The sequence below is a fragment of the Pan troglodytes genome, chromosome 2 (genome assembly GCF_028858775.2).
Source record: "Pan troglodytes isolate AG18354 chromosome 2, NHGRI_mPanTro3-v2.0_pri, whole genome shotgun sequence".
Lineage (NCBI taxonomy): Eukaryota > Metazoa > Chordata > Mammalia > Primates > Hominidae > Pan > Pan troglodytes.
The window spans coordinates 20,360,674-20,387,910 of record NC_086015.1 but is presented as its reverse complement, the minus strand read 5'-3'; the positions used below and the strand labels follow the sequence as shown (position 1 = coordinate 20,387,910).

Sequence of the window (27,237 nt, the reverse complement as noted above, 5' to 3'; positions counted from 1 at the left end):
TCCCAGTTCATGCCTGTCATCTAAGCATAATTATTATTTTACTTTTTGCTTCAGTTGTTTGACAAATCAGCATCCCATGGTGTGTTACAGACTGCTGCCTCTACTTTTTGTCTCCCGTGGACTTCTCACATCCTTTCCCATAGCAAGTGTAGGCTCTCATGACCTTTCCCATGAGCTCTGCAGTTACTTCCGGGCCCCAGCCATGTCCCTTGCCTCCTGTCTCCTCGCTCTGTTACCAACCCCCACCTCGATCCATACCACATCCTGTGGGCAGATTTCTTTTCCTTAGGACAGGCCTGATCATGTCACTTTGCTCAGAAGTCATGATGGCATCTCATTGCCTTCAGAATAAAAAGTCCAGACTCTAAAGATGCAAGACTCTGCAATCTAGCCCTGGTATTTCCCAGTACAGCTTAGAGTGTAGGAACATTGCAAATACAGCACTGAGCAGCGTAACAGGTAGCAACATGGGCTCTGGAGCCAGCTGCCTAGGTTTGAATCCTACTTGCCCTTTACTAGTTGTCTGACCTTGGGGAAGTTGCCCAATATCTCTGTGCCTCAGTTCTCTAATCTGTAAGACAGGGATGAAAAATAATACCTATTGTTATTATTATAAGGATTAAATGAGTTAATCCACGTACAGCCTTTAAAACAGTGTTGGGCATACAGTAAGCTCTCGGTAAATTGTGATTACAGATTTTCAGCTCAAGCACACTGAACATTTGCTCTTCCCTGCATAACCTCTGAGGCTTTCTTGCCTCTTCACTTTTGCTAGCCCTGCTTCTCATAGGAATCCTTCTCCCAAATCATTTCTGTATGCACAGATTTTACCTGTGGGTAAGGTTAAATCCATGGCTACCAATAATGGATTTTGACAGCCACAGAACTAACAGACTGGGAAGGCTGGCATGCATTCTTTGACTCCCACAGGACTATGACGAAAGTCTCTTTAAATGCTTTGCTAACATAACGTTTTGAAGTTTGATTGATCAATTTCCTTGTGGGTGTGCAGCAGCATTTAATGGAAGCCTGGGGGTCTTGCAGCCTTGGAGGGGGCAGCAGATTCTCCTGCCAGTTCTTTTCCTCAGTGGTCCTACTTGGATGATGGCAGTTCTCATGGGCCAAGGTCGTCTTTGCTCCAGAATCCTGTTCTGAATGCAGACAACCACACATATGTTGAATTCTGCTGATGGGCATACACTGAGGAAGATTGGGATGTTCTGGGCCAAGGAAAATCTGCCAGAGGTGACTCCTGACTACTCCAGCATGTTGACTCTTTGACTGTGCCCTCCTGGTCAGGGCATGCATCTACTATGACAAACTACTCTGTGCAATGGAATGGCTGGGGGTTGCTTGGTGATTCCAATTGGTATTCAGTAAGTAGTTATGGAATGAATAAATGAATATTAGTATCTTCATTTTATAGATTAAGAAACTGAAGCTAAAATAAATCAACTGATTTGACCAATAATATAACTACTGAGTAACAGAGCCAGGTCCAAAGCTTTAAGCCTTCAAACTCTTTGTCCAAGGGCAGATTCTAAGACCTCTCAGTCGCTAAAAGAGAAAACCACAACAGCAGAAAGTTTACATGATCTTTCCTTGTGGCCCTAAAACGGAGCTAAACATCCAGCAGTGCCTGGCAAAGCTTCCAATTTCTGCAGCTAAGTGTTAACATGTCAAAACTAAAGGCGGCTTCAGATGTGAGCTCAAACCCGTGTTATTTTTGAGCCTCTCTTTTCAGAAAGCTGTACAAGAGTGTAGGTGACAAGATGGGAAGGGTTGTGTGTGTGTGATAAAATATTCACTGTAAAGACTCACGTGTAACTGCAACCCAGAATGGCATTTTTGTACCTGTTCTTGACACCTAGGGCACGCCTCTGCTGTGGGCTCCCTGCGTGTGCTGTGCTATGTTGTCACGGATCGGGGGCGTGTGAGTTATGAGGGAGGGCCGGAGTGGGCAGTGGTCTGATCTAGGGTATATAAGTATGTGGATGTGAGTCTTGGATTTACCCCATATTATATGCCTCAGAAATCACTGTCAAAAACTCTATTATTCAGTATTTTATGTGATTTATTATGCTCTATAGCAGAGCTACCCAATAGAACTTTCTATGATGATGGATATGTTCTACACCTGCACTGTCCATGGGGTCATCACTAGCCACAAGTGGCTGGTGGGTGCTTGAAATGTGACTCATGTGACTAAGGAGAGGAATATTTAAATTTTATTTTATTTGAATTAATTTAAATTTAAATAGCCACATGTGGCTAGTGGCTACCTATTGGACAGCACAGCTCTCTATTTTTTTAGCAGTAGGTTTCTGATTCCCAGCATTAATTAGCTCGTTAGTTACAGGCATTTCATTAAGTTTATTATGTAACTTGTAGAAAATAAATCCATCAGTTATAGATACAACCTCCCTTACCTGGTGTGTAGCAGCTCTCCTCAAAACACAATGGGGGAAATTTCCTTTACCTGGGCAACAGTGATGGCTGAAAGCCTCCCTGCCACACTTCAGCCTCTCACGTAGGACCTGGAATCGATACCAGATGAAGTCCTAGTTGTCTTGTTTCTGTTTGGGGCTCACTGTCATTTGGGAGCCTGTACCCAACTTTTATTTCATGCCTAGTCAGGTTTAGATTTAGAGACCTCCATCAACTTGCCCTGTGCTATCTTATTTTCCCCTACCTCCTGGTGGGAAGAGAGAAAATTATTTTAAGGAACTGGCTCATGTGATTGTGGGGGCCAACAAGTCTGACATCTGCAGGGCAGTCCAGCAGACTGGACATTCAGGTAAGGACTGGTGTTGCAGTCTTTGAGTTTGAAGGGGGGAAAACCCAGGGAGAATTTCTGTGTTGCAGTCCAGAGGCAGAATTCTTTTTCCTCTGGGAAATCTCAGTCTTTGCTCTTAAAGCCTTCACCTGATTAGATGAGACCCACCTAATAATGGAGGAATCCACTTTACCGAAAGTCAACTGATAGTAAATGTTAATCACACATTTAAAAAATACCTTTACAGCAACATCTAGACTAGTGTTTTACCAAACAATTGGTCACCATAGTTCAGTCAAGTGGACATAAAATTAACTGTGACACCATCCTCCTTAGAGTCAGACAAAACAGTCTTGGAAGTGTCTCTGACTCTTTACCCATGCTATCTACTACAGGCTGTGGACACTCCAATCCCTATTGACCTGTGAGCAGGAGGCTTTTCTCTTCCTTTTCCTATGTTCCATATAGCCTTCATTTTTACGAAATCCAACCTGTGTCTCACTTCTTTCTGATTTCTCACCCCGATTGATACACATACTCTAAATCACAAATACGTATATTCGCATGCACATAGAGTATATATCGCACTTATCATTAGCAACATGGTATTCATTTTGGACGTAGAAACAGACAATCCATCCTAGAAATCTAATGTCATATTGTTATTTTTAATAAAAATAATTCCTCAAATATATAATCAAAGATTTTTTTTACAATGAGTTGTGACTTTTTATATAAATTTTTTTAAAAAATATTTTTCACATCATGATTCCTGATTATAGTTACAGTGGAGCATGTCCTTACTTATTATAGAGCAACTGAGTGAAGTTGTGGATTAGTCAAAACAGCCATGTTTAATTTTCAGTGCCTAAACCAGAAATTGTTACTCCTTTAAGTATTTGGGGCAGGTGGGTTCTTACAGGCAGCAGAAATAAGAATAAGGTGGGTGAGGGTGTATATCAGTATAAACAGGCATCCACCTGGGCATCTTGGCACAGGTCAGATTATCTGAAGTGGAAAGAGTGGTATCGTTGAAGAGGCATCAGGTTGGGCTTAGGATACTCAGAGTGAAAGCCAGGCATGGCTTTGGGTAGCTCTGTGAGGTTTGACCAGTCACAGAATGTCTTAAGCAGTTTTCTCTTCTGTAAGGTATGATTTTGAGGCCTAAGGGAATGCATGTGAAAGTTCTTTGTAGAAGAGCTGTGCAATGTTAATAGTTGCTGTTTCCTGTAATTGCTGTTGTTAGAGATGTTGTGGGCATGCGTGGGAGTCTGTGGGGAGCTCCATGGCTGAGGTGACCTGGCTCCTCATGACCTGTTCTTCCATGTTGATTTGGTTCCATGCTCATGAAGACCCTGGCATAGCCTGAGGTCATGGTGATGTCCAGCAACAGATGATGAGGGCTTGAAGTAAAATGAGCTTGGATGGTCACTTTATGGAGAAGGAGGAAGTAATTCCAGAAACACTGGGGGATAAATGTGGTAGGGTGTGGTGAACAGATATACAGGATTAGAAACAGGGAAGAAGATACTGTGATTCCAGCTGGTGAGACCAGATCAACAGTGGACCCGTCAGCTGTGATCGTCTTCTGTGTAGGTCTGAACTTGCAAGGAAAGCCAGGGCTAGGGGTTCACACTTAGGAATAATGAACATCTGATTTGTAGCTAAACCCATGTGAGTGGAGGAAGTCACCAAGGGGAGTGTAGAGTGGAGGAGAGCTGGCAGCCAGGGATGAACCCTGATGAATACATCACATGCCCACCACCATGATGAATGTGAGACTGGCTCAGTAAAGGTTATAAATGCAAGAATGAGAAGCAGGATTTATTTTAGCCATAAGTACACAGTCAAATGACTTTCTGAAAAAGAGGAAAGTGTCTATACTAGGGTAAGACAGAACTGTAAGAGTCGTGGCCCCTAGATCTAGCCAAATATTGATCTTCATAAAATCTAAATGTGGTCGTCTAGTTAAAAAGGACTACGCACCCTTTTTGGTAAACAATTTGGCAGCCTCTGCCAAGCCTCTGAAAAGTTAATATCCCTTCATTCATTAATTCCACTTCCAGGAATCTATTTGAAGGAAATAAGCAGAGCTACAAATATGCTTCCTCTTCTTGGGGGTGTGAATTTCCCTGGAACGCATAGGATAAGGGCAGCATTTAACTTTGACATCTTTTTGAAGTTTGGATCCTAGGTAGCACTATGGTATAAGATACAAAATTTGTGCTGAAGTTGAAGGTAAAAGATGAGCATTCGAAGAAATCTTGCAGTTTTCCCTCAGACTCCCACTCTCCTCTGCTCTTGAGGTTATGACTGTGGTGGGAGAGTCGGATATGCTGGCCTGCAGGGTGAACTGAGAGCCTTTGCGGGCATGGATCCCAGGCCATATGTGATCTGGTCCTTGTCATGTCTAGTCAAGCCTCATTTCTGGGCTCCTCTTGGTTTCTCATGTCATGTTCCAGAAATATTTCTAGAAATTTCCTCAACACACCAGGCTGTTGCATACTGTCACGCTTTTGCCCATCATGATCCTTCCTTGCCTTTACATGGATTGCCCTCTCCTTTTCCTTTACATATCTGCTGGACTCTTATTCATCCTTCAAAGCCTTCTGCAGAGTAGGTCCCAAATAGGTTTTGTCTAGCATGGCATTTTGGGAAAAAAAAAATTGGATTTGAATGCTTTAAGGTGAGGCATACATGCTCCAGTTCTGCCACATTTCTTATTCTTCCTTTTGTGTTACACCACGTCATTTGTTACATCCCTGATCTACTCGGAGAAACTTTTCTCAACCTCCCCTTCAGGCAGAAATAATCACCATTGTCACTGTCATGTCTATGCCTTCACATCCATTACTATATTATCCTCTATGAGGAATTTTTACAGTATTTACTTTTTCAATTCTAAAAGTAACATCCATGCCCCTTAAGTAAATTTTGAAAATTACACAGTAATAGAAAAAAATCACTTATAGCCCCACTCCCCAAATACAGTGCTGTTTTCATTTTGGTGACTGTTTTTATGCATAGTTTATGTATGTGTATTACATAGTTGTCATAATAAAGTGTATGAAGTTTAGAATCTTGACTTTTTATATGTCATTACAAGCATTAATTGTTCCATGATAGTGTAATTATTTTTAAACTCTGTTTGCAATAATTGGTCAAATCTTCTTGTGGGTTGGGGATCCTATTTTACATTCCTGGTACCTAAGCACCGTGTTGGCCTGGACCAGTGTAGGGGCTTATTAACTATTTGTTGGATTCTACAGCTGAAAAGTTAATGTCTCCATCCCTACCTTCAAGGAGCTCATTTCAGGACAGAAGGCATACATATTCATCCATTATTTAATATATTCATTCATTCAACAGATATTTATTGAGGACCTGCTATATGTCAGACATCATTCTATTACTGGGGATGCAGCAGTGCAAACTACCCCAGCCCTCATGAAATGTGTATTCTAGAGCAGTGATTCTCAAACATCAGGCTGCACTGGAATCACTCGGAGGACTTGTTAAGACACAGATTGCTGGATCCCCCCTCAGAGTTTCTGACTCAGTAGGCCTGTGGTGGGGCCTGAGAATTTGCATTTCTAACAGGTTCCCAGGGGATGCTGATGCTCTGGTCTGGGGCCCACACTTTGAGAACCCCTGGCCTAGAGGATAAATTTGCCTACAAGATGGCAAAGGAATATGGTTGTCCGGTTTGTTGTGGGAGAAGGGCAGGTGTCTGTGTCCAAGCCTCTCCAATTCCTCCAGTCCCAGTGAGGAAGGGGAGGGCTAGGATAATGCCCTGTGTCTGGAGTCCTCGCCTCTTCACTCTAGATGACAGCAGTCTCTGCAGGGCCGCAGAAGCCCAGGACTGATAAGGAGAGAGGTTAGAGATACCGTCTTTGTGCCCCATCCTTTGGCGCACTTGCCATATGTAATGTCTAAACTAAGTTTCAGCGCAACTGCAAAATAAGTGTGTTTTCACTCATTTTATACATGAGAAAACTGAGGCACAGAAAGTTTATATAATCTACTCTGGTTCCTCAAGATGGTGAGTCACATATCTGGGGCTCCACATCGGGCCTTTCCAAAAGCCTTTAAACTTCATGCTATTTCCGTGACTCTAGTTGAGACTGGCCTATGGTTGAGCCCTCCATGGAAGCAGTTATTGAAATGCTTCAGAAGTCATAGCTGTTTCCTCTGCAGTAAGAGAGTAGTAGCAGAAGCTAGTGCAGGTGTCTCCTCATTTCATTTGAGGGCTGTAAAACCCATTGCCTTTCTCTTTTGGCATATGTTGCCAGAAAGCTCAGAAGTATGCTTTGCATGCAGTGGCTTTCCTCAGCCTCCAAAGTTCTTTGGTGCAATTATTTCCCTGCTATTTTCTTTTAAAATTTGTGTTGCTGTGCCTTCTTTTAGGAGCTTTATAGAATAATTTTTAACATAGGTGGATATCATAGATTAATGAGGGAAAAAATTTTCAGAATGGAATGGATGGCTTTAAGATGTTTTTGTGTTTTGTTTTTTTAACTTTTGAAGAGTGAATTGAGCCAACTCGGGGCGTATGAGTGGACACATACGTGCCCATAGACATGTATGTAGTTGATGCTTTGACATGTGTCCACTGAGTCTTGTGATTAAAAGAATGAACTTTGGCCCAGGCCAGACCTGGTTTTGCACTCTGGCTACTCACTGCTTGTTTTATGACTTTAATGTCTCTGGGCTCCAGTGTCCTCATCTGAAATGGAGACAATGATACCATGCAGCGTCATTGAAGGATGAAACGTTTTGTTGTTTTAATTTATGTAAAATGCCTAGACATAGTAGGTCTACAATAGACAGTAATTACTACTATTCTTATTTTATGTCTAGCACAGGCTAGGATTTAAAGACCGGACTGCACGTTTGCAACTGCAGTTCTCCAGGTTGTGCAGTGTGGAACAAAAATGACTTTCCATTTAATGTCAGGGTGGTTCTTCCGAGGAGAGCTGTCAGGGCAGCTTCTCCTTTAGAGAGAATACCTCTATGCTGGCAAAACTGACTCTCAAATGAGGGTAGATTATCATCGCAGAGGCCTCAAGATTTTCTGAGGTCATCTGCTTAGGGCTTGGTGACTAAGACTTAGACAGCTCTGAGGTCTGCACTGCCTTATTTATTTGTAAAATGACTTAAGCATCCTTGCCTGGAAAGTCCCCTAAAGCCTACCTTCTGGCTTTGGCTGGCTCTTGCTTTATTTTATTAGGTTATTTATTTTCAATTTTTCTTTCAAACTTAGGACTTACATTCAACCCAATTGCCTTGGGCTATTTTTTAGGGAGAGGGAGAGTTCAAGTACCTCGGTACTGCAGGTGGGTGTTCATCCCCCATCCCATTGGTACAGGGAGTGAGAAGGAACCATCACCTCGCTGCTGGATGGTGTGGACCACGACTTGGAGAGCCAAGAGTCAGTCTGTGGCTGTGGGCTGGGCATGATCTGTGGGCTCCTTTGACCTTCCCTAAGCCTGAGAGCACCAGGGAGCAAGGTGTCCATCAGATGATACCTCTTGGGGAGGATGTGCCCACAGCCTTGGCACAGGGGTGATTTTCCCACCTCTGTCCTTCTCTGCCAAAACTATTGTCCAAAAAGGAAGCTCTTTGGGCCATAATACGCCATCTGTTGTTTGTATATGGTTATATAGACAAGCTGTAGTTATACAGTAGCCTGATGGGCAGGAAGTCAGTGATTCATCCGAAAAAAAGTGACAAAAAAACCAAACTCTTAACACAACAAACTTCCTCCTTCAAACTCTTTGTTTAGAACTTTTTCCAGCCTCTTTAAAAAATGTTAATAAGGACTAATGTAGTGTTTCAAAGTAGTGATTTCAACTCTTCAAAGCCAAATGCTATATCTTTCCATCAGACAATATAGTTAAAACAAATAAAAAAAACTGTCTTCTTCAGACTAGGGTGTGGGGGCAGGTGCCCCTGAGGACATGGGGCTCCTGCCAGCTTGGAATTCTTCTCGTGCACCTGAAATAGCCTCGCAGGCCTCGGGGAGGCGCTTTGCACGCTGCACGTGTCCCTTTGATAGACCATTCCATTCACTTGGTTCCCTTCCTTTTGTTTGCCTCACAGATCCAGGAGGCTGCAAGCCAGGGCCTGAAATTCGTTGGTGTTATACCTCAGTACCATTCCTCTGTGAACTCGGCAGGCAGCAGTGCTCCGGTGTCTACTGCCAACAGCACCGAGGACGCCAGAGATGCAAAAAACGCACGTGGGGATCACGCGTCACTGGAGAATGAGAAACCGGGGACTGGGGATGTGTGCAGTGCTCCGGCTGGGAGAAACCAAAGCCCAGAGCCCAGCTCAGGCCCCAGAGGGGAGGTGCCCCTCGCCAAGCAGCCCAGCTCACCCTCCGGAGAGGGAGATGGTGGAGAACTTTCCCCACAGGGGGTGAGCAAGACACTGGATGGACCGGAGAGCGACCCCTTGGAGGTGCATGAAGAGCCACTCTCAGGGAGTAAGTATGTCAGCAATGGGAGTTTTGACCCACTTAAAGAGCAGCTAACAGCTTTTCATTAATCCCCATGGTATCTCAGAGAAAAAGGAATGGAATTTAGAGTGTAGAGACAGCAGTCCATCAAACAGGAGAAACTTTATCAAGCAGTTATCTGTGCCACCTGTTTACTTACTGAAGTTATGACTTCTGGGGAGTACAGAACCACATGAAATTGACTTGCAGTTTGCTCCAAAATGTCACGTTTGAAGTGGATTCTAGACTGTGAGCTCTTTTATCTCCTGTGCTCTCGAAATTGCCCTTGAATTATCCAGTTTTCACACAGGAAGTGTCAGCCTGCCAGGCACCAATGAAAACCTACACACCACCTGTTAAAATACTTGCCTAAAGCAAGACATTTTACAGCTGAGCAAACTGGGGTTTAGAGAGGAAATTTGTTGCCCAGTCTGGAAATAGGCAGTTCGGGCATATGAACCCAGGTGGACTTACCCACCATCCCTTCACGCCTCTCTGCTTGGTCTTTCCTGTGTGATAGACTAACAAGATTTGCCGAGGCCCTTAATAAGATTTACAGGGAGCAAAGTTTCCCTCTGTTTCTCTGTATTTCCTTTTTCTCTACTTTCTTCAGGAAATCAACCATCCATATTTCCCCCTTTCTCCAGGAAATCTAGCATCCGGTCATTTCCTGAGAGCAAGGTACTTACATAAGCCATGTAAGTAAGAACAAGTATGAAAACTAACAGAAGACCCCCAGGGCTTAGGAGGGCTTTCTGTTTAGGCCTTTCTGGATGATCTCCCTGGTTAATATTGTTATTACCATTTATTTACGAATTCTTGAAATTAGCCTCTTACAAGTGATAATGAACAGGTGGTGCTTCCAGAAGGGAAAACAAGAAGAAACAGGTTCTTTTGTTACATCAGAACTTCTTGAGAAGAAAATTATGGGATGGTTAATTCCAGGGGCTTATTTGCAAAGTTGATTTAGAGGGAGATATTGGAGCTGCGTCAGTTCTGTGATGTAGTAAGACTACTGTTTAATGAAGGCATTGAGCCTTCTTAGTATGCACTGAAGTAGAGCCCTTCATCTGTGTGATTTTTCGCTGTTTGAGGCACATGCCTGCTGCCCTCATGAAGTAGCTGAGCATGCATTTAAGCCCAGTGTGTTGTCCTCATGAACGCCCAGGTCTTAGTCCAGAAACCTCCATCTTCTCATGGAGGCTGGGCTGGATGTGTGTGCTCTGAATCCTGGGCAGGAAGATGGACCTCGTTGGAGTCCTTCTGTACGGTCCAGGACTGTGGGAGGGCGAGGGTCAGGCCAGGCAGAGGTCCCCAGGAGAAAGGGCAGGAGTGACGGAGAGGTGAGGAGCATGGTGCTCAAGAATCTAGAGTATACATTCCGGCCTGCCTTCCATGCCTCAGTTTCTCACCCTTTGAAATGGGGATAGAACGATAGTTTCTCATGGAAAGGTTAAAGTTGTACATTTAAAGCACTCGGCACTGTTTGACTCATGAGTATGAGCTGCTATTATTGGGGTACAGGCTCAGTAGTCCTGACACTCGACCTCCACCTCTCATGGAATCCTGGCTTTGAGAAAGGAGGCAGTTACTATTGAGGTTTCCTCAGTAGCTTTCAGATGCTTCCTGTGTTCCAGAGCCCACCTTCCTCCGATACTCCTTCCAGACTTCCTGCCTCCTGTGAGAGGATTATTCACTGGGGAAACTTGTCCAAGGAACTTCCGCAGGTGCCCAGGACCTTCTTGCTACCCCGTGGCCACTCACCTTCCTCACCCAGAATCTCCCCTGATGGCTGAACACAGAAAAATTGACACCCAAAGCATCTTGGCCCCTATCCCATCACCCAAGTCCCTGTTCTCTCCTGGAGAAACAGACCCTGCTGGGGAGGAATGGGTGAATGCGTGTGTTTCTGGAGGTGGTCAGCCCACCAGTGGATGAGGATTTCAGCTCTGCACGGGTAGGCCAGGAGGAGGGATTAAAGCCTCCTTCGAGCCCAGTCTCCCTAGGCAGGTAAACACTGCCTGTCTCTACACATAAAGCAGTCCCTTTATCTCTCTGCTCAGGCTGCGAATCTCTGAAATTTAGGCAGCTCACTATTATCCCTTTTTCCTCCTTTGGTGGAATAGATGAGCTTTTGGGTTTTTCATACAGGGATCATTTCACATATAAGCCTTTCAGTGGTCACGATGGCAGTCACCTTCCAAGTGCCCTATTCTATGTCCTTCTTGTGTCATCTCAGTAACTCCTCACAACAGCTTTATGGCAGAAGATGCTATTACTAGATCCATTTTACAAATAGGGAGTGTCACCTTTTATACCCCCATACAGTTAAATTTCTTTATCACAGCTTGAGTATTTGGCCTCCCTGAAGGCTGAACGTCCAGGGACCCTGTCCTTATTGGTTGTGACCCTCACCTGACCCCCAGCCTCTCTCCTAATCTTTCTCCTAGGAAGTCCACTCACCGTCACTCCCCCACAGGCACACACGGCCCCCCCCAGGCACCCCTCCCCACTGCCTGCTCAGCTCCCAGCTTGCCTTCTCTCAGAGCCCCCTAAGGAGGGTGAAGTGTTTTTTACTCCTCTTCTGCCAGGTGGGCTTAAATAGGCAATCACACAAGACAATTAAGAAAAATCCAGAGGGAGTCTCCCTCCTCTTCCTTCCTTCTCCTCAGTTAATTTATTTCCTTTATAGGAGGCCTTGGGGAGAGGAATCTAGGCAGTGCCTGCTCAGACAGGACTTTCCAGTGGATTCTCCATGCGGAAGCAGGGGCAGGTCGTCCTTCCCCATCTCTGCGGGCTCGGTGCAGCCGTCACACCTCCTTGCCCCTGCAGGTTCTTGGGGAGGCCCGCCGTGGGTTCCTCTTCCTGCTTGCTGACTTATTTCCTGGTCTGGGGGAATTTCCTTTTGGTTGGAGGTCCATGCTGTGCCGTGATCACCTGAGCCTGTGCAGGGACAGCCTCAGTGTCTCCGTTGCCACAGCTTCCATCAGAGAAACCAGGAGGCTAGACAGGTTCACGAAAATTCTAATCATTCTCACCGTCACCAAAATAATAAGTCTTCCAAGCACTGCCCTTCCTACCCTGCACTCCTCACTTAAAATGCTTAGAAATGTCAGCCAGAAACCCAAGCGTGTGATGCCAATCATGTTTCTGGCTGAGAGGATTTTATTCAGTAGCCCTCCCTGGCTGCCAGCTCATTGTGAATGGCCAAAACCTGGGGGTTGGGCTTTCCTGATGTGAGGGCTCCTTCCCTCCCAACTCCCTTGGGATAGTTGGACCCCATGATGCGGCCCCCTCCCAGATCTGCCACCTGCCACCATCTTTCTGGCCTTTTACTCAGTTCATTAACAAACAGCTATTGAGCTCCCACCCACGGTCATCAGCCCCTGCCTTCTGTGTCCTGATGAAGTTAGCCTCCTGTTAGATTTGGGAAAGAGCCCAGGGTTTGGGGTTTGCAAGACTCTTGGCTGTGCCACTTACTGGCTTGTGATTTCTGGGGGATCCACTTAGCACTTCTGGGCACAGAACCAGGGCCACCCCCTCTCATCAAGTTTGGGAGAGTCACATGAGATGGTGAAGGTGAAAGGCCCTTGTAAATATGGGACACATGCCTGTGGCTGCTGTCATCCTTGCAGGTGGAGTCTCGTGGATTGTTGTGCATGCAGCAGCGGTCCCTGCACTTTGCCTTTCCTGCTGCCCTGGCAAGCGGGCCTCACTATTAGTACCTGCTATTAGTACCCAAGCCTTAGCGAAGCTTGAGCAGCCTTGCCCGATTTAGGCATCTGGATGGAGCAGCCTGGGGCCCTTCTACCCTCCTGCCCTGCCTCGCCACCACGGTGCCCATTGCCTCCCTTCCCAGTGCAAACCTTTCTGCTTAGTCCCTTCTGCCCATGACCTCAGCAGCCTGCAGTCCCCACCCAGCTTGGACTGCCCAGCCAAGTGTGATGCCCACTTGTCCCTTCCAATGCAGCTAATGACCAGCTGCCTCCTCCCACATCTAGCCCTTGGAGCCCCAGATTTTCACCCAGGCTCTAAACTCTTTCTTCTCTCCAGACCAGAGGTCTCCTGGGACAGCAGGGCCCAGCCAGTCCCCTGCTTACCCTCAAGACCTGGGCTCTCTGGGGTCCCACCTGCAGGCAAACTGCAGCCTTCCATCCTGTGCCAGAGTCCCCACGCCCAGGTACAGACCTCAGGGCTGGACAGCTGCCTCTTTCCTCCCCACTCCCTAGTAGCCTGGCAAGGCCTGAATGGACCAGGCTCCAAGGCTGGCAGGACTCAGCCACCCCCACCCTTGGGCCCCACACCCCCTTAACCTGCCCTCACTTTCTCCTCTGGTTGGCTTAGGTCAATACAGTGAACATGTGTAACAGGAGGGATCTAAATGAGACAAGTTGGGGGAAAGGGAGAGACCAGAAGACAGTCCAAATGCTCCTTGGGTGCTCTGCCAGTACAGTCCTTCAGCCACTCCCAGAACATTCTCAAAAACAATGCCTTCCCTATCCCTTTGGGACTTACCATCCCATGTCTGGAAAAATCTTCCAGCTGGGGTCATGGCAGAGTCACAGAGCAGCTGAGAAAATTTAAACAAACGTGGGGCTTCTTTTTGGAATCTTTGGTGCTTGCTCACGTGAGGATGTGTGTTGGAGAATCAGAATATTAAAACATCAAAGGACATCACTTTTGGACAGTTCTCTTGGCTGGTTTCCATGTGGGTAGAGAAAGGACTGGGGCCAAGGAGATGATGGGGCAGAGGAGTGTACAAGGGTTACGCATCTGCAATCAGGTTTCTCCCAATATTTCATTGCTGCTGATGCTTTGGAGGCTCTTCGTTCCAACACTGTTTCCTTTTCCTGAGAAATTTATTTCTGTCTCTGGCTTCAGTCTGGCCCCCTGGGGAGGATCAAGCCAAGAAAGCTGTCAGCACCGTCTACCTTTTCTGAGGGTCTCTGTCTTCCTCCGCTACACCCCCAGCATTCTCACTTCTCCTTTGGCCTTCCCCTTTTTCTGGTTCATTACGCGTTTGGGAAAGTTATGTTTCTGTCTTGCCATTGAGTGGGAGTTCCTTCTGTGTGATCAAGTGTTACCATGTAGTTTTGGACTTTGGCCACTTCCAAATTCCCCACCTACTTCTCCCACACAGAGGCTGTGATTTTTTTCTTCTTCTTCTTAATTCATTTGCATTTGTGCTTGACTGTAGCAGGCTGTAGCGAGTGGTGCTATGGCCCATGTTGGGGTCACCTGTGGACAGCTCTGGCCGAGCCCACAGCTTCCTTAGCCTCTCTACCTGCAGCCATTCTCGGGAATGGGCCCTGAGGAATTAATGATTCAGGAGTGACCTTCAATTTATGAGGATAAATGTCCCGCCTTCCTTGCCCTTGGTGGGTGAATCTGAAGTGTGTTTTACACAGTGTCTCAGGGTCCTTGTTGGGATTGAGCCCTGGCTGCCCCAGTGGTAACATGCTCTTCAGTGCACTCATTCACTGGCATCATCTCCAGCTCCTCCCTGTTTCCCATTCCTACTCCTTCCCTCTGTTTCCTGGGATCACTTCCCAAATAAACTACTTGCACAGGAAAGCTTGCAGGGTCTGCTTTCGAAGGAATCCAAATAAACCCAAGAACTCACTAAAACCTTGCTTATTCTCTTGCCCTCAGTAGCTGCAGCTTTTAATTGAACCCCTGACGCCCAGGACTGGAAAACACCCAATCATCTAGTTCACCTCCTGCCCACCCCAGCCCCAATTTATGGCCGGATTCCCTCCATTACGAACCTCCTCTGTGTCGCTCCATTTCTAAAGTTTGTATTTTGAACTCACAAACTAGTCTAGTGACTGCCAGTTCTATACACCAAGACCTAATTTCTGGTGTGAAAGTACTTCCTGGCTGGAGATGGCTTCCTGAGTAAGCAGGAGGGCTGAGAAAAGCAACTTGGCGTGGGGATGATGAACAGGCTAGAATTGGTGTTTAAAATACAGGTGGCCACTTCCAAAGACGGGCACCTTCCTTCCCTAATTGTTCTATTGGATGGAAAGCCTGAAATGGCTGCTGTTCATTCAGGTATTGCTGATGACAAAGTAATATGGCCCAGCGTTGGTCCCTAGAGATCTCTGCTGGTGTTCGCTCAGGCGGGGCTGTGAGAAGACTTTGTGACCTATGTGAGATAATTTTAGATGTTAGATGGATGAACATATTTGGTGTTAATGTGCTTCATCATCACCCCTTGTTTTTGGCAAGTGGTAGTGGACTGCCTTCATAGTCATGAAACAAAGTTTCCTTTTTCTAAAAAAATGTGTTTGTTTAAATAAAGGAAAGTGAGTCAATTAAAAAAATCAACTAGTACTTGGATACCACAAAACATTGTGAGATACTGAAATCTGAGAAACAGCATCAGAGAGTGTGGGTCCAGGTGTCTCATGCAGGGAGCATGAATGTGCTTTGTCCTTCTTGCTAATGTCAACCATTGTTTATGACCTTTAAATTCTTGTTTCAAAGAAGGGTGGGGATTTTCTTATGATTTAAGAAGATATTTTTGGAAACCAAAGCATATTCCTGACTAGCCTGTGTAAGCAAGACTTTTTAAGCTGGGTCAACTGATTGCTTGACTAAATGAGGAGCACAAAAATAGACTCTCAGACTTAGATTGAAATTCCAGGTATTTGCTTCTGGAGGCTGCTACTGCTAACCCACGCCCAGCTGCACGTAGGCAGTTGCGGCTCAGCTGCTGGGTGGCAGTGATTATTGATTGCTGAAGAACTGTGCTATAAATGAAGGAACCAAAAGCTCAGCGCCTCATCCCCTGTGCCTTTTTGGCTGTTTGGACCGACCTGCCACTCCAGGCAGGAACTCTCATTTACGGGAACATATTTATTTTTACATATCAATGATGTATTTTTGATGTACTTGATTAAGTATTATGGGTTCAGCCCCAGGAAACACTACTGCAGTTTATAAATAGTGAGTTCAGGAGTGTACAAGGTTCCTGGAATTAGAGCAGTATTTTTGTTTTTATGTGTGTCTGTACATTTAGTTTTTCAAAGACCATTCTCACCCAAGTATGTCTGCTTTTATTTCTAAGACACATCTTTGTATGAATTTCTAGAACCATCTGCTATGTTCTTTTCTCAAACACCTAGCTGTGCCTATTAATCGCAGATAACAGCTATTCATTATATTCCAGATTAAAAACCTAAGTTCCCCATCAGAAGCCCAACCCTTCAGGTCCATGTTACTTTAAGCCAGCCTCAACTTACTACTTGGAATGAGGCTTTATTATCTGGCAACAATACAGCCTCACAGAGATTTCAGCATTCATCATATCATTTATTCAGGCTCCTGAGAGATTCCACTTAAGCCGATGAAACAGATTTTTATCATCAGTTGACCTCTTCTCTCTCCACTCCCTTTACAAATCCCAACAGAAATGGAGATCTTCACCCTTTTCAACAAACCGAAGAGCCATCAGAAGTGCCGGCAATACTACCCTGTCACCATTCCTCTCCATGTCTCCAAGAATGGCCAGACAGTGAGCGGTTTGGACGCCAACTGGTTAGAGCACATGAGCGACCACTTCCGGAAAGGAGGCATGCTGGTGAACGCAGTCTTCTACCTTGGAATAGTGAATGGTATGTTTGGAATTCACAGTCCTTGGGTGGCCCTTTGTGAACTCTGCTTCTAACTCTTGAAATCTTAGTCCCTCTTCAGAGTCTGCTTCATTCAGAAAGCTCTGCAGCCGATAACCATGCTGCATTTTATTTCTAATTAACACATCTTGAGGAACTTTCCATAAAGCCCAGGGCCTGTGCTCTCAACACCTCTCTACGAGTCAGCCAGGTATCTTCTGAAATGACAGAGAAAGTGGAGTGATTCTGTTTCATCGAAGGTGGCCTCAGTCTCTGTTGCTTTTAAAGGCTTTTAAAAAGATTGTTCCCTGGATTTGTTAATTACCCCCTGGGATTGTGCCATTCCAAAGTGCAAATTGTTTGTAGACACTATTACAGTTTGAAGTAGCAGTAGCAGCACCTTGAAATTAACAGCAGAGAAATAAATTGAACAGCCTGGTTTCTGTAAGCTCCACTGAGACACACACTGTTCCCAGGTCTCCCAGCACCCAGTACCCCCTCCCCAGTAATGTGCTGTCTCTAGTGGTTTGCTGCATGGGATAGCACTATTGATGTCAGCTCTCCTAAGGCAGAAAGTCTGCCCACAGTGGGAAAATGTGTCAAACAAAGAAAGGGCTTTAGGTTAACGAGAAGGCAAGTTGAGTCACCAGGGTGTGTCAAGTCTGGGAGGCAACTTGGGGAGTGGGACCAACGTGCCAGCACGTGCGTATCCTGAGGACTGCCAGTCAGCAGGATTCCTAAGTGAAACATAACACCAAATTTGTCAATCCCAGCAAAACCTGGAAGGGGGCATCAACAGCGCTGTGTGTTGTTGTTGAGCTGTTTTCTCTCAAGAATTAACAGAGTCACGAACAGAGTTTGGATTCTACATTGTTTGCAATCCTTGAAATGCCAGCAAGCGTCCGGAGAATAGAGACCATTCTGAATTCTAAATGAATGTACTTTAAATCATCCAAAGTCTTAGAACATGGTACAGCACAGACAGCTCTTAATTTTGGATGCGAGTCTCTATCTAAGTATCATTGACTAATATTGACACGTTATCATAGTAGCAGCAGGCGTTGTATAGTGTAGTGGTCCATAACCATTTGTTGAATGCATGAATGACACAAGAAAGGTGATTGGCTTGTTAAGAATACATCCAGAGCAGGGCTGTCCAACAGAAGTGCCCATGATGATGGAGGTGTTTGTTCTGTATCTGGGTTGTCCAGTATGGCGGCCACCAGCTGCCTGCGGCTACTGAGCCCTTGAAATGTGGATACTGCATCTGAATAATTGAATTTTAAAATTCATTTAACTTTCATTAAGTTTAAATAACTATATGTGGCTAGTGGCTAGTGTCACTGGTCAGTGTGTACTTGGTCAGTGCAGTTCTAGAATATACATGCCTTTTTTTTTTTTTTTTTGGACAGAGTCTCGCTCTGTTGCCCAGGCTGGAGTGCTGGAGTGCAGTGGCGCAATCTTGGCTCACTGCAAGCTCCACCTCCCAGGTTCATGCCATTCTCCTGCCTCAGCCTCCCGAGTAGCTGGGACTACAGGCACCCGCCACCACGCAGGCTAATTTCTTTGTATTTTTAGTAGAGACGGGGTTTCACTGTGTTAGCCAGGATGGTCTCGGTTCCCTGACCTCGTGATCCACCCGCCTTGGCCTCCCAAAGTGCTGGGATTACAGGCGTGAGCCACTGTGCCCGGCCGAATATACGTGTCTTTAATACAACTAATGTAGGGTTACTTCTGTGCCCTGGTGGCAAGGTGGGTAACCTCCCTCTACACAAGGAAGCCCTCCGTGGGTACTTACAAAGTTCCCCAAAGCCAGGGGTTGTCACGGTCTGGTTTCAGATGCATCATAAAACACCAGTGGCGGTACATGCTTGGGGCCAACTTGGGACAGATGTTTACAGCCTGACTTATCAGTGTCAGGGGAGGCCAGGGAGGAACCTTTGGCTCCCTGTTTCCTGCAGGGACACCACATTGCCCATCTTGGGTTGTGGCAACAGTGGCTCCTTTCATCCCCTCTGGTGCCCATAGATGCTATCTGTGGCCATGCATAGTTTTACATTCCTCCCTAGGAAACTGATGGTTAGTTGTTGAAGGTGTGTAGAGAGGTGCTGGAGATAGTGGATACACAGGTGGCCACTTGGAATTTCTTCCCCTCTTAGGAAAACTAGGGCATCAGAAGGAAGGTTTTCTCTTTGACCCCACTGCCTGAGCATGTTAGGGGCCCTAAGACCTCCAAGAAAGAACACTTGGAACGTTCACAAACCCATTTGCTGTTCCTCTACCATTATGGTTTGGTGATCAAGGCTGAGTTAGCCTCCTCTACTTCCCGTCACCCCACTCTTCAACCTGGAGTCCAGAAATGCAGACAACTTAAGCAGCTTTTTCTTCAGATTTGACTTGAGTGTTTGAAATACTGTTATAGCCTCCCTTGGCTTTAACCACATTAAATTCATTCTTCCTGCCCTGAAGACAGAACATGAAATTTCCCCTGGCAAGCGCAACCGTGAAGTCCTCCACGGGGCCCAGGCATCTTCCTGTACGCAGCCCATATCTTAGAGCGCCACCATAGCTGTTCATCTCTATGTCAGGGAGGGCTGCAAAATTCTCAGGACAAAATGAATTGAAACCCACTCTGACTTTAAACACAATTTCACCCTTTATATGTCTTTTGGGAGGGAGAGTATGACTGGGAGTAATGCTTCCTGGGTTAGGGCGTTTCTGCTCTGGAAAAGTCCAAGGTTTCCGTTGGCCAGGGATGAAATACGTGTGTGATCTTTTCCCAGAATTAAGAAAAAAAATGGCAAGCTAATCATAATCATAAGAGGAACCTATTTCTAATGAGATAATTAGTGTCCTTACAAATAAAGCTGGCAGAGCTAGAAGCACATCTTTAAGCTATTTGCCATCTGGAATGGCATTAGTCATGACTCCTGAATAGAGATTTATACTCCAAAATATTTTCCACAGGGTCATAAAGCTCATGAGAACTTTGTCCCATAAACAAGGTGATGTTTCAGCCTGAATTACCCAGTGCAGACTCCAGAGCTTCTGTTCTCGAGGCATTACTCCCCTCCCCATGCCTCCCACCCTGGGACATAGAAAGACTTGTACAGTCCTCAAGTTTGGGCTCCTGCTCATGGTGTCCAGGACTCCTCTCCCTGGGTGGTTCATTAAACCTTAGAATGACCCAGTGTCTTGGGCTGGGGGAGGCTCTGCCCGTGGGCTCTGGCAAGCTTAGGGCACAGAGGAGGGGCATAGTGATGACCATGGACACCATGGTTGCTTTGTGTGGGTGCTGGTCTCAGTAATTCAAACTTAGCATTGACTTCATCCTCACAATACCTCAGTGAAGTAGGTAGTGTTGTTATGCCTGTGTTATAGCTGTGGAAACTGAGGCACAGAGACATTATGTCATTGTCAAGGTTACTGGCTAGTAAGAGCAAGAAGGTGGCAGGAAGAAAGAAGGGGGTAGGCAGACAAAAGGACCATGAGGTGGGCGGGATAGAAAAGGAAAGACGTGGCTATGCTGGCAGGAGTTGTGGCCCCCAGCGGGACTTTGGCGGCTCTCCCGGTGGGACGAGGAGGACTCCAAGGTCACTCTAGGGAGGTGGCAGGACCCGATGGAAGCAAGAATGAGTCCAGGGGCCACATATAGAGCAGCCAGGCACTCAGGAACATGTCGGCCAGTGAGATGAAGGCCAGGTTCTCTATTTCTAGAGGATGGGAAAGACCAGAAGGAGAGACCCCGAGCTGAGCCAGCTGTTGTGGAGGAGTTGGGTGGGAGCCAGGAGTTTGGGGTAAGACTAAGGCTGCCCACCCCTGAAGACCCAGCGAGGAGGCTGATTTTTCACAAAGGCCTCTGGGCCTACAGAATGGCTGCTGCCATCACCAGCCACTGAGGCTGCTGCCGCTGCCACCATCTCTCTTGCCCTGCCTTGCCCAGCACTCCTCTGGTTCTGTCCTGTCCCCCGCCTCCAACTACCCTCTTTGCCCTGCCTTCCCTGCTCCACCCCCCCGCCCACTCCTGTCCTCGTTCCTCATACCCTTGGCCTGTGCTTGCCCTTTCCTACCCTGGCAGTCCTCCACCTCTTTGTTTCAGAAATGGCCTTTGCAGCTGATTATCCAAACCAGAATCTACTCCAGTAACAGTCAGTGTTTGTGGTGACTGTATCCTCACTTTTCTTTTTGCCTAGAAGAGCCCTTTTTTCTTTCCCTGACTGCTTGAAAGGAACCTAGCCTCTTATTCTGCAGAACGGCCTGCATGATGGTTTCATCTGGTCAGGGCTCATGGTGTCATTGATCTTATTTCTCCAGCCTCTAGTTCCTGTAACCTGGAAGTTAGTTCTAAGGCCTTGATAAGTTAAGAATTATGACAAGAATACATTCCAGGCAATGTGTTCTCCACACTGCATCACATAGGGGTCACATGACACCCAGATGTCTCTCTGCTGCCACCTTTTTAAAAGATCAGGTCTCCCTTGAGACTTTCTCCGGTGCCCCAGCTGCATCTAAATCCAAGTATCACTTTGTATGGGTATTTATACCACCTTTTTTTGACACCTAGCATATCCTCCATGATCATATATTTGCAAAATACATAAGTAAAACACATGTACATGTTTTAAATAAAATATATATTAAATATGTGGGGTATATATTTTATACAGACGTACTCACAACCAACCCCCCAGGCAGGTCCTACTTTTTGTACTTTCTTAACATCACAGTGCTGTATTCAGAAGGTGACTAATGATAGTTCTGGATGATGCTCAATAATGCCAGTGGTGGTGAGGGAAAACACTGATATTGGAGTGTTTCACCAGGACTCTGCAGGTTTTAGGGTGGGACTGGTAAAGAGGGAGAATGAAGCAGTACCAGGTGTTTCTGATAGCCACTCCCTTGGGACACCACCCACCTCCAGGAATGTCTGGCCTAGTGGTTACAGGCAGGGCTTCTATTTCAAAGAAGCCACTTAATAATGTAGGGGCTAAATTGCACATATGCCATTAAATGCATTTTCTCATGTGTCCATAGGACACCTTTAAAAAAACTTTTATTGCAGTTTAGCACACATGTAAAAAATTGTACAGATCATAGGATATAGCTCAGTGGCTTTTCACAAGGTGAGCACACCCATGTCACCAGCACAGAGATCAAGAAATAGAACTTAACAAGCCCCTAGAAGCCCCTGCGTGCCCCACGCTGTTTCTATCCCCCCAGAGTAACCACAGTCCCTACTTGAAACACTGTTGATGAGTTTTGAACTGTACAAACTTTATATACTTGTCATTGTGGGATTCATTCATATTTTTACATGTAATTGAAGACCATTTTCTCTCATTGCTGTGTGCTATTCCATTGTGTCAAATACACAGCTATATACGTAACTTAGCCATTTACAAGCATATTTTTATTTATTTATTTATTTTGCCCCATATAGGACAGCATGGCATCTGCACAGATGTGGCCCCAAACAGAAGCCCTAAGCCCATCTCATTGTGACCCAACTGAAATCTCATCCTAACCACCAAGGCAGAGAGAGTATGGTGCAGTGGTCAGAAAACACCAGCTCTGCAAGTGTAGAAACCTAGCCTGTTTAGCACCTACCCCCAGTTCCTCAAACAGGGTCTGCTTCATCATAGTAGTAGCTCAATGTCTATTGTTGAAAACGAGTAGGTTTTAGGATCAAACAAATCACATTTCAGATCTGGTTTGGCCCTTGAATTCCATATGAACATGGACTAATCATTTAACTCAGTTGTCTACCCACTAAAAGGGAATGACAGCTCTTACAGAATTTTGGGGAGGATTCAATGAAAAGCCTTGAACTGCATCTGGCAGAGTGCTTCCACATCCAGCTAACACTGAATCAGAATGTTTCTTCCCTACCTGGTCAGTTAAATGGCGCTGCAACCTGCAAGCTAACCCTTTTCTAGCTGAAGAGGAGTAATATCTTTTCTAGATGATTCATTGCCTCAAATTGAGAATGTAGGAAGGCAGGCCGGCCCAGAGCAGCAGTGAGTGTTCAAGAAGCAAGAGAAGGCAGCAGCCTTGTTCATTCTTTGGTTAATAGAGCAAATTAGCTGCAGTGTGATTGGGAAGCAACATGGCACCGTTACCTGGGATTGGTTGAGCAGTGATTACATTTGCCATGGGATCACACGTCATATGACTGCATGTGCAGTTGCGCTTATGCAGTTGGCGATTGCTAATCCTGGAATCAAGGTGGTGCCAAGAATCCTGGAATCAAGGTGGTGCTGTGCGACCTCTGATGGAGAGAAGGCACCCTCAGAGAGCCAAGAGGATCTGTTATGCCAGCTAGTCCAGGGTGGACAATCTGGTCCAGTCTAGCTTGTTTAAAGGAGAACAGTAACACTTTGTCTTTAACCCTGCAAAAATAGACCAAATGCATTGACCGCTTGTCATGGCATGCACATTCAGGCTAGACTTTGGCGAAGCACAGCACCCTGGGGCTGAGCCTGAAGGTTAGCTTGATAGACAGTCTTAATGTCTCAGAGGCTGCAGAAGAGTGGTTGCCTCACAGAATTTACCTCTTGAAATAATATGGCAAATCTCCTTTTCCCACATCCTTCTTGCAAATCATAAGCTTGGAATATTAAGGTGGCTTTTTGCCAAAAGACCAGCATCAAATATTTATACAGTACGAGGGAAAATAGCTTTTTGTGCACAGTAGGGAAGCATCTTCGCTTTAATAAAAAATGCAGTGATAATGGAATGTTTTCCATAGATGGAGGGCAGTTTAACCTTTTTACCTTGGAGCCTTCACTCTAAGATAGACCTATTTATACCCAATTCGGTGCACATTATAGTGAGGCTGAGCCATGAAGGTAATGAGGAGACAAGGAGTGGACAAGGCCGTCAAAACAAGCGACTCTTTAAAAGCCCAGCTGTCTGCTCTCTGGTTCATTGACTTTTTTGCTGTTACAGATAACCAGATTTTGACAGCCATTCTGAACTTCAGCCTCATGGTTAAGTAGGTGAATCAGTGCTCTGGATTCAGAATACTGGAGCGTTAGGCTGAAGTGGGGAGGCTGGGAGGCAGGCAGTGGATGAGGTGGGTGGTGAATAAGGATCTGGGTATGTTCCTCCTTCATGCCCCCAAGCTAGCCGTAGCTTTCCCTGCGGACTACACAGCCCCCCTCCCAGGCCTGTGACTCAGGAGGAAGGAGAGGAAGCCCAGCAGGGGATGGAGAAAAAGTCTGGATGGGCTGTGAGTGTCCCCTTCCCTCTTCTGGACCTCGGCTCTGCCATGCTCGCCATGGGCAGGCTAAACACCATCATATAATTTATGTTGAATTAAGCACTTAAGTACTGAAAGCACATGGCAGGCACTTTTAAAGGGCTTAGAGGTTTTCCATTGAGAAGATCTGTATGCAGAGGCTTTGGAAATTTGATATAACTTATTTTTGTAGTAGTCTTGAGGAAATGTGTGCTGTGTTGATACAATCCTGTTGGAATCATTGAGTGTCTTCTGGTCTCAAGCATGCCCAGGTCAGGATTTGGGAGGGCTTTACTCAAAGGGGTCTCTTAGGGCATCCCTACTGTGATAGGGGCTCCAGATGGACTCCTGGAGTGTTACCCAGAACTTAAAAAGTAAGCTGGACTATGGTCCATACTCGCCTTGGACCCCAAAATACTTGTGACGTGATTTAGCTGCAGAGCAGCTGTTTTTCCCTGATAACCTACGAAACATGTCTCTCAGGAGGCCATGGAATAAGCACTTGGGAGGAACATTTCAGCAAAGCAGATGAGAGAGGCAAGCTTAGCATCTGCCAAGGCTGTTTGATAACAGACTCTCAGGATAGGAAACAAGAAGTTGGAGTGTGTTATTGGTTTACCCATAGGGCTCTTACTTGAAATGGAGAACTATCTTATGTTGGGATAATATCAGGATAAGGCTGCTGTGCTTATTACCTTACAGCCATGGTTTGTTGAACCGGTTAGGCCTTCCTATTATTCTGGAATGAGGACCCAAGCTAAGCAAAGTACAGTGGTCTTGTTTTTAGGTCTAGGTTGTGCATTGTGTCAGTCAGCTATTGCTCCAATAATTCTGTGTAACAAACCACTTCAGAACTCATTGGCTTACAATGGTAACAATTTACTCTGGCAGATTTTGGGGTTGGCTGGAGCAGCTCTGTTGAGGCAGACCTGGTCTCAGCTGGGCTCCACTGGGGCAGCTCTGCTCCATTTGTCCTTCATCTCCCTAGAACCAACTGGCTAACTGGGGCATGCCCTCTCAATGTAATGGCCAAGACACAAGAGGCCAAGTTCAACCACACACGTGCTTTTTATGTCTCTGCTTGCATTACACCTGCTAATATCCCATTGGCCGAGCAAGTCAGATGAACAGAGCCCTAAGTGGCTGGCCTCCCCACCAGTCAATTTAGTCTTAACCACCTTCTCTCCTGATTCTGCTGCTCACCTGGTCCTTGGCTGTCCTTCGTTCACTCTGCATGTCAGGCTGGCTGTCCCTTCCTCCTGGAACTCTCAAACCCTGCAGATCCATGTTCCTTGCTTGCTTAGTTCACTCGAAGTGGGGAGCCCTACCCTGATGCCTCTTTCAAAAATAGCCACCACCACTGTGTCCACCTTCACACTCTCCCCTTGGCCCACTTAGTATTTTTCTAGCATGTATCACCTCTGACATGATGTTATTGTCTTCCTCCTCCACTGCAAGGTAAGCTTCATGGAGGCAGGGACTTTATCTTGCTGCTTGTGAGATCTCTAGTGACTACAGGACTACTTGGCACATAATAGATTCCCAGTAGGTGTCATAATGAATGGCTGGAAGGTTATTCAGTGTACACTTGAACTCCAGTAACATGTCACTCACCCTTCTGAGGCCCTATATGCCATTTTTAGACTCCTCTAAGGAAAGTTTTTCTATTTAGATTACACTAAAATCATCTCCCCATAGTTTTAAAAAACTCTTTGATTCTAGTTGGGCCTTCAAGAGCCCTGTAGAGGAGAGAAAAAGGAAATTCTTTGTCATTCGTGTTGTCCATTTACTTGTGTTATACCTGTATTAACTTGTTAATAACCTCACAGAAAAGGATATAAAAGAAAACTCAAATTATATGTAATTCTACCACTTATAACTGCTGCTAGCATTTTGTGTATTTCCTTAAAGTTTGTCTAAACCATTTTAACATAAAAATCCATATTGAGCTCATGTGGCAGTTTTATATCCTAGTTTTTTCTCCATAATATTGTATCTAAAGCATTTTTCCAAATCATTAAATTCCCATAATATTTTTAGGGACAGGCTAGTGTTTTATAGAAATCTCCAAATTTAACTATTTTTCTATGGTTAAATATTTGGATTGTTGAACATTTAGATTAAGTTTTTAAGTAATTTTATAAGTAATGCTTATAGATGGATATTTGATGGCATTGGAGGTTATTACCTCATGATAGACAAGAAAGGTAAGATTTCTGGGTGAAAGAGGGTGGACTTTTTGTGGCAAGCTCCTGCAACATTGTTAAATGGCTTTCTATAAAGATTGTACAGTTAAAATTCCCTTAAGCACTGTAAACTTTTGCATATCACCATACCTTTACCAGCAGTGAAAATTTTCTTTTCAAAATTTGTCACCTTGCTAAATAAAAAAGAAGTTGAGGCCTGGAACGGTGGCTCTTGCCTGTAATTCCAGCACTTTGGGAGTCCAGCAGTCCGAAACTAGCCTGAGAAACATAGTGAGACCGCATCTCTACAAATAATAAAAAATTAGCTGGGGTGGTGGCATGTGCCTGTGGTCCCAGCTACTCGGGAGGCTGTGGTGGGAGGATCACTTGAGCCCAGGAGGTTGAGGCTGCAGTGAGCCATGATTGTGCCATGGCACTCCAGTCTAAGAGACAGAGTGAGACCCCACCTCAAACAAAAAAAAAAAGAAACTGCAATTTTTTTCAATGTTTACTGGCCATGGAAAGATAAAGAGAATTAATTAATTGCTTTATGTCCTTTGTTTCTAATGGTGTTTCAGTATTTTTAACTATAAAAGCTTTTTATATATAAAAATATTAAGCTTAGCCTTTATTTTTGTTATTGTTGTTGCAAATAATTTTCTCATGCTGATGACCTTTTGTTTATGGGGTCTCTTGGGAGCCAAAGCTAAAGATTGTTATATATTCACATTTGTCAGTCTTTTTCTTTGTGACTTCTAGAAAATACTGGCAGTTCCAGGAATTCCAGCATGATTCAGGGGACTTTCTGAATTTGTCTCCCTTCCCTCCCCATGAAAAAAAAAAGGTCACATTATTATGGATTTGCCCTATTAAAAATTGTCCTTTTAAAAGAGCATATCATTGAAATGCGCTTTGTTTGT

At 45.3% G+C, this 27,237-nt stretch overlaps 1 protein-coding gene and 1 long non-coding RNA gene across 7 annotated transcripts in view; one reads left to right on the top strand and one right to left on the bottom strand.

Annotated features, from left to right (window-relative positions):
- The window catches only part of RFTN1 (raftlin, lipid raft linker 1), a 200,507-nt gene that overhangs the window by 129,335 nt on the left and 43,935 nt on the right, over window positions 1–27,237 (top strand). For all 3 annotated transcript variants that reach the window (XR_010155125.1, XM_516313.7, XM_009444986.4), the window contains exons 5-6: window positions 8,879–9,263; window positions 16,691–16,894. Coding sequence is in view for 2 of the 3 variants with exons in the window: in XM_516313.7 (XP_516313.3) it covers window positions 8,879–9,263; window positions 16,691–16,894 (589 nt within the window). In the remaining variant the exon portion in view is untranslated. The remainder of the gene's footprint in view (window positions 1–8,878; window positions 9,264–16,690; window positions 16,895–27,237) is intronic.
- On the bottom strand, window positions 767–26,781 carry LOC107970394 (uncharacterized). 4 transcript variants are annotated; one of them, XR_010155139.1, is made up of 3 exons: window positions 25,335–26,781; window positions 2,430–2,537; window positions 767–1,146 (listed from the first exon to the last, which is right to left on the bottom strand). It is a non-coding gene; the product is annotated as an uncharacterized LOC107970394 (long non-coding RNA). The 4 variants fall into 4 exon arrangements; XR_010155140.1 differs by lacking the exons at window positions 767–1,146; window positions 2,430–2,537 and adding exons at window positions 11,903–12,278; window positions 13,791–17,291 and having other exon boundaries at window positions 25,551–25,653; XR_001712996.4 differs by lacking the exons at window positions 767–1,146; window positions 2,430–2,537 and adding an exon at window positions 16,572–17,291 and having other exon boundaries at window positions 25,335–25,623.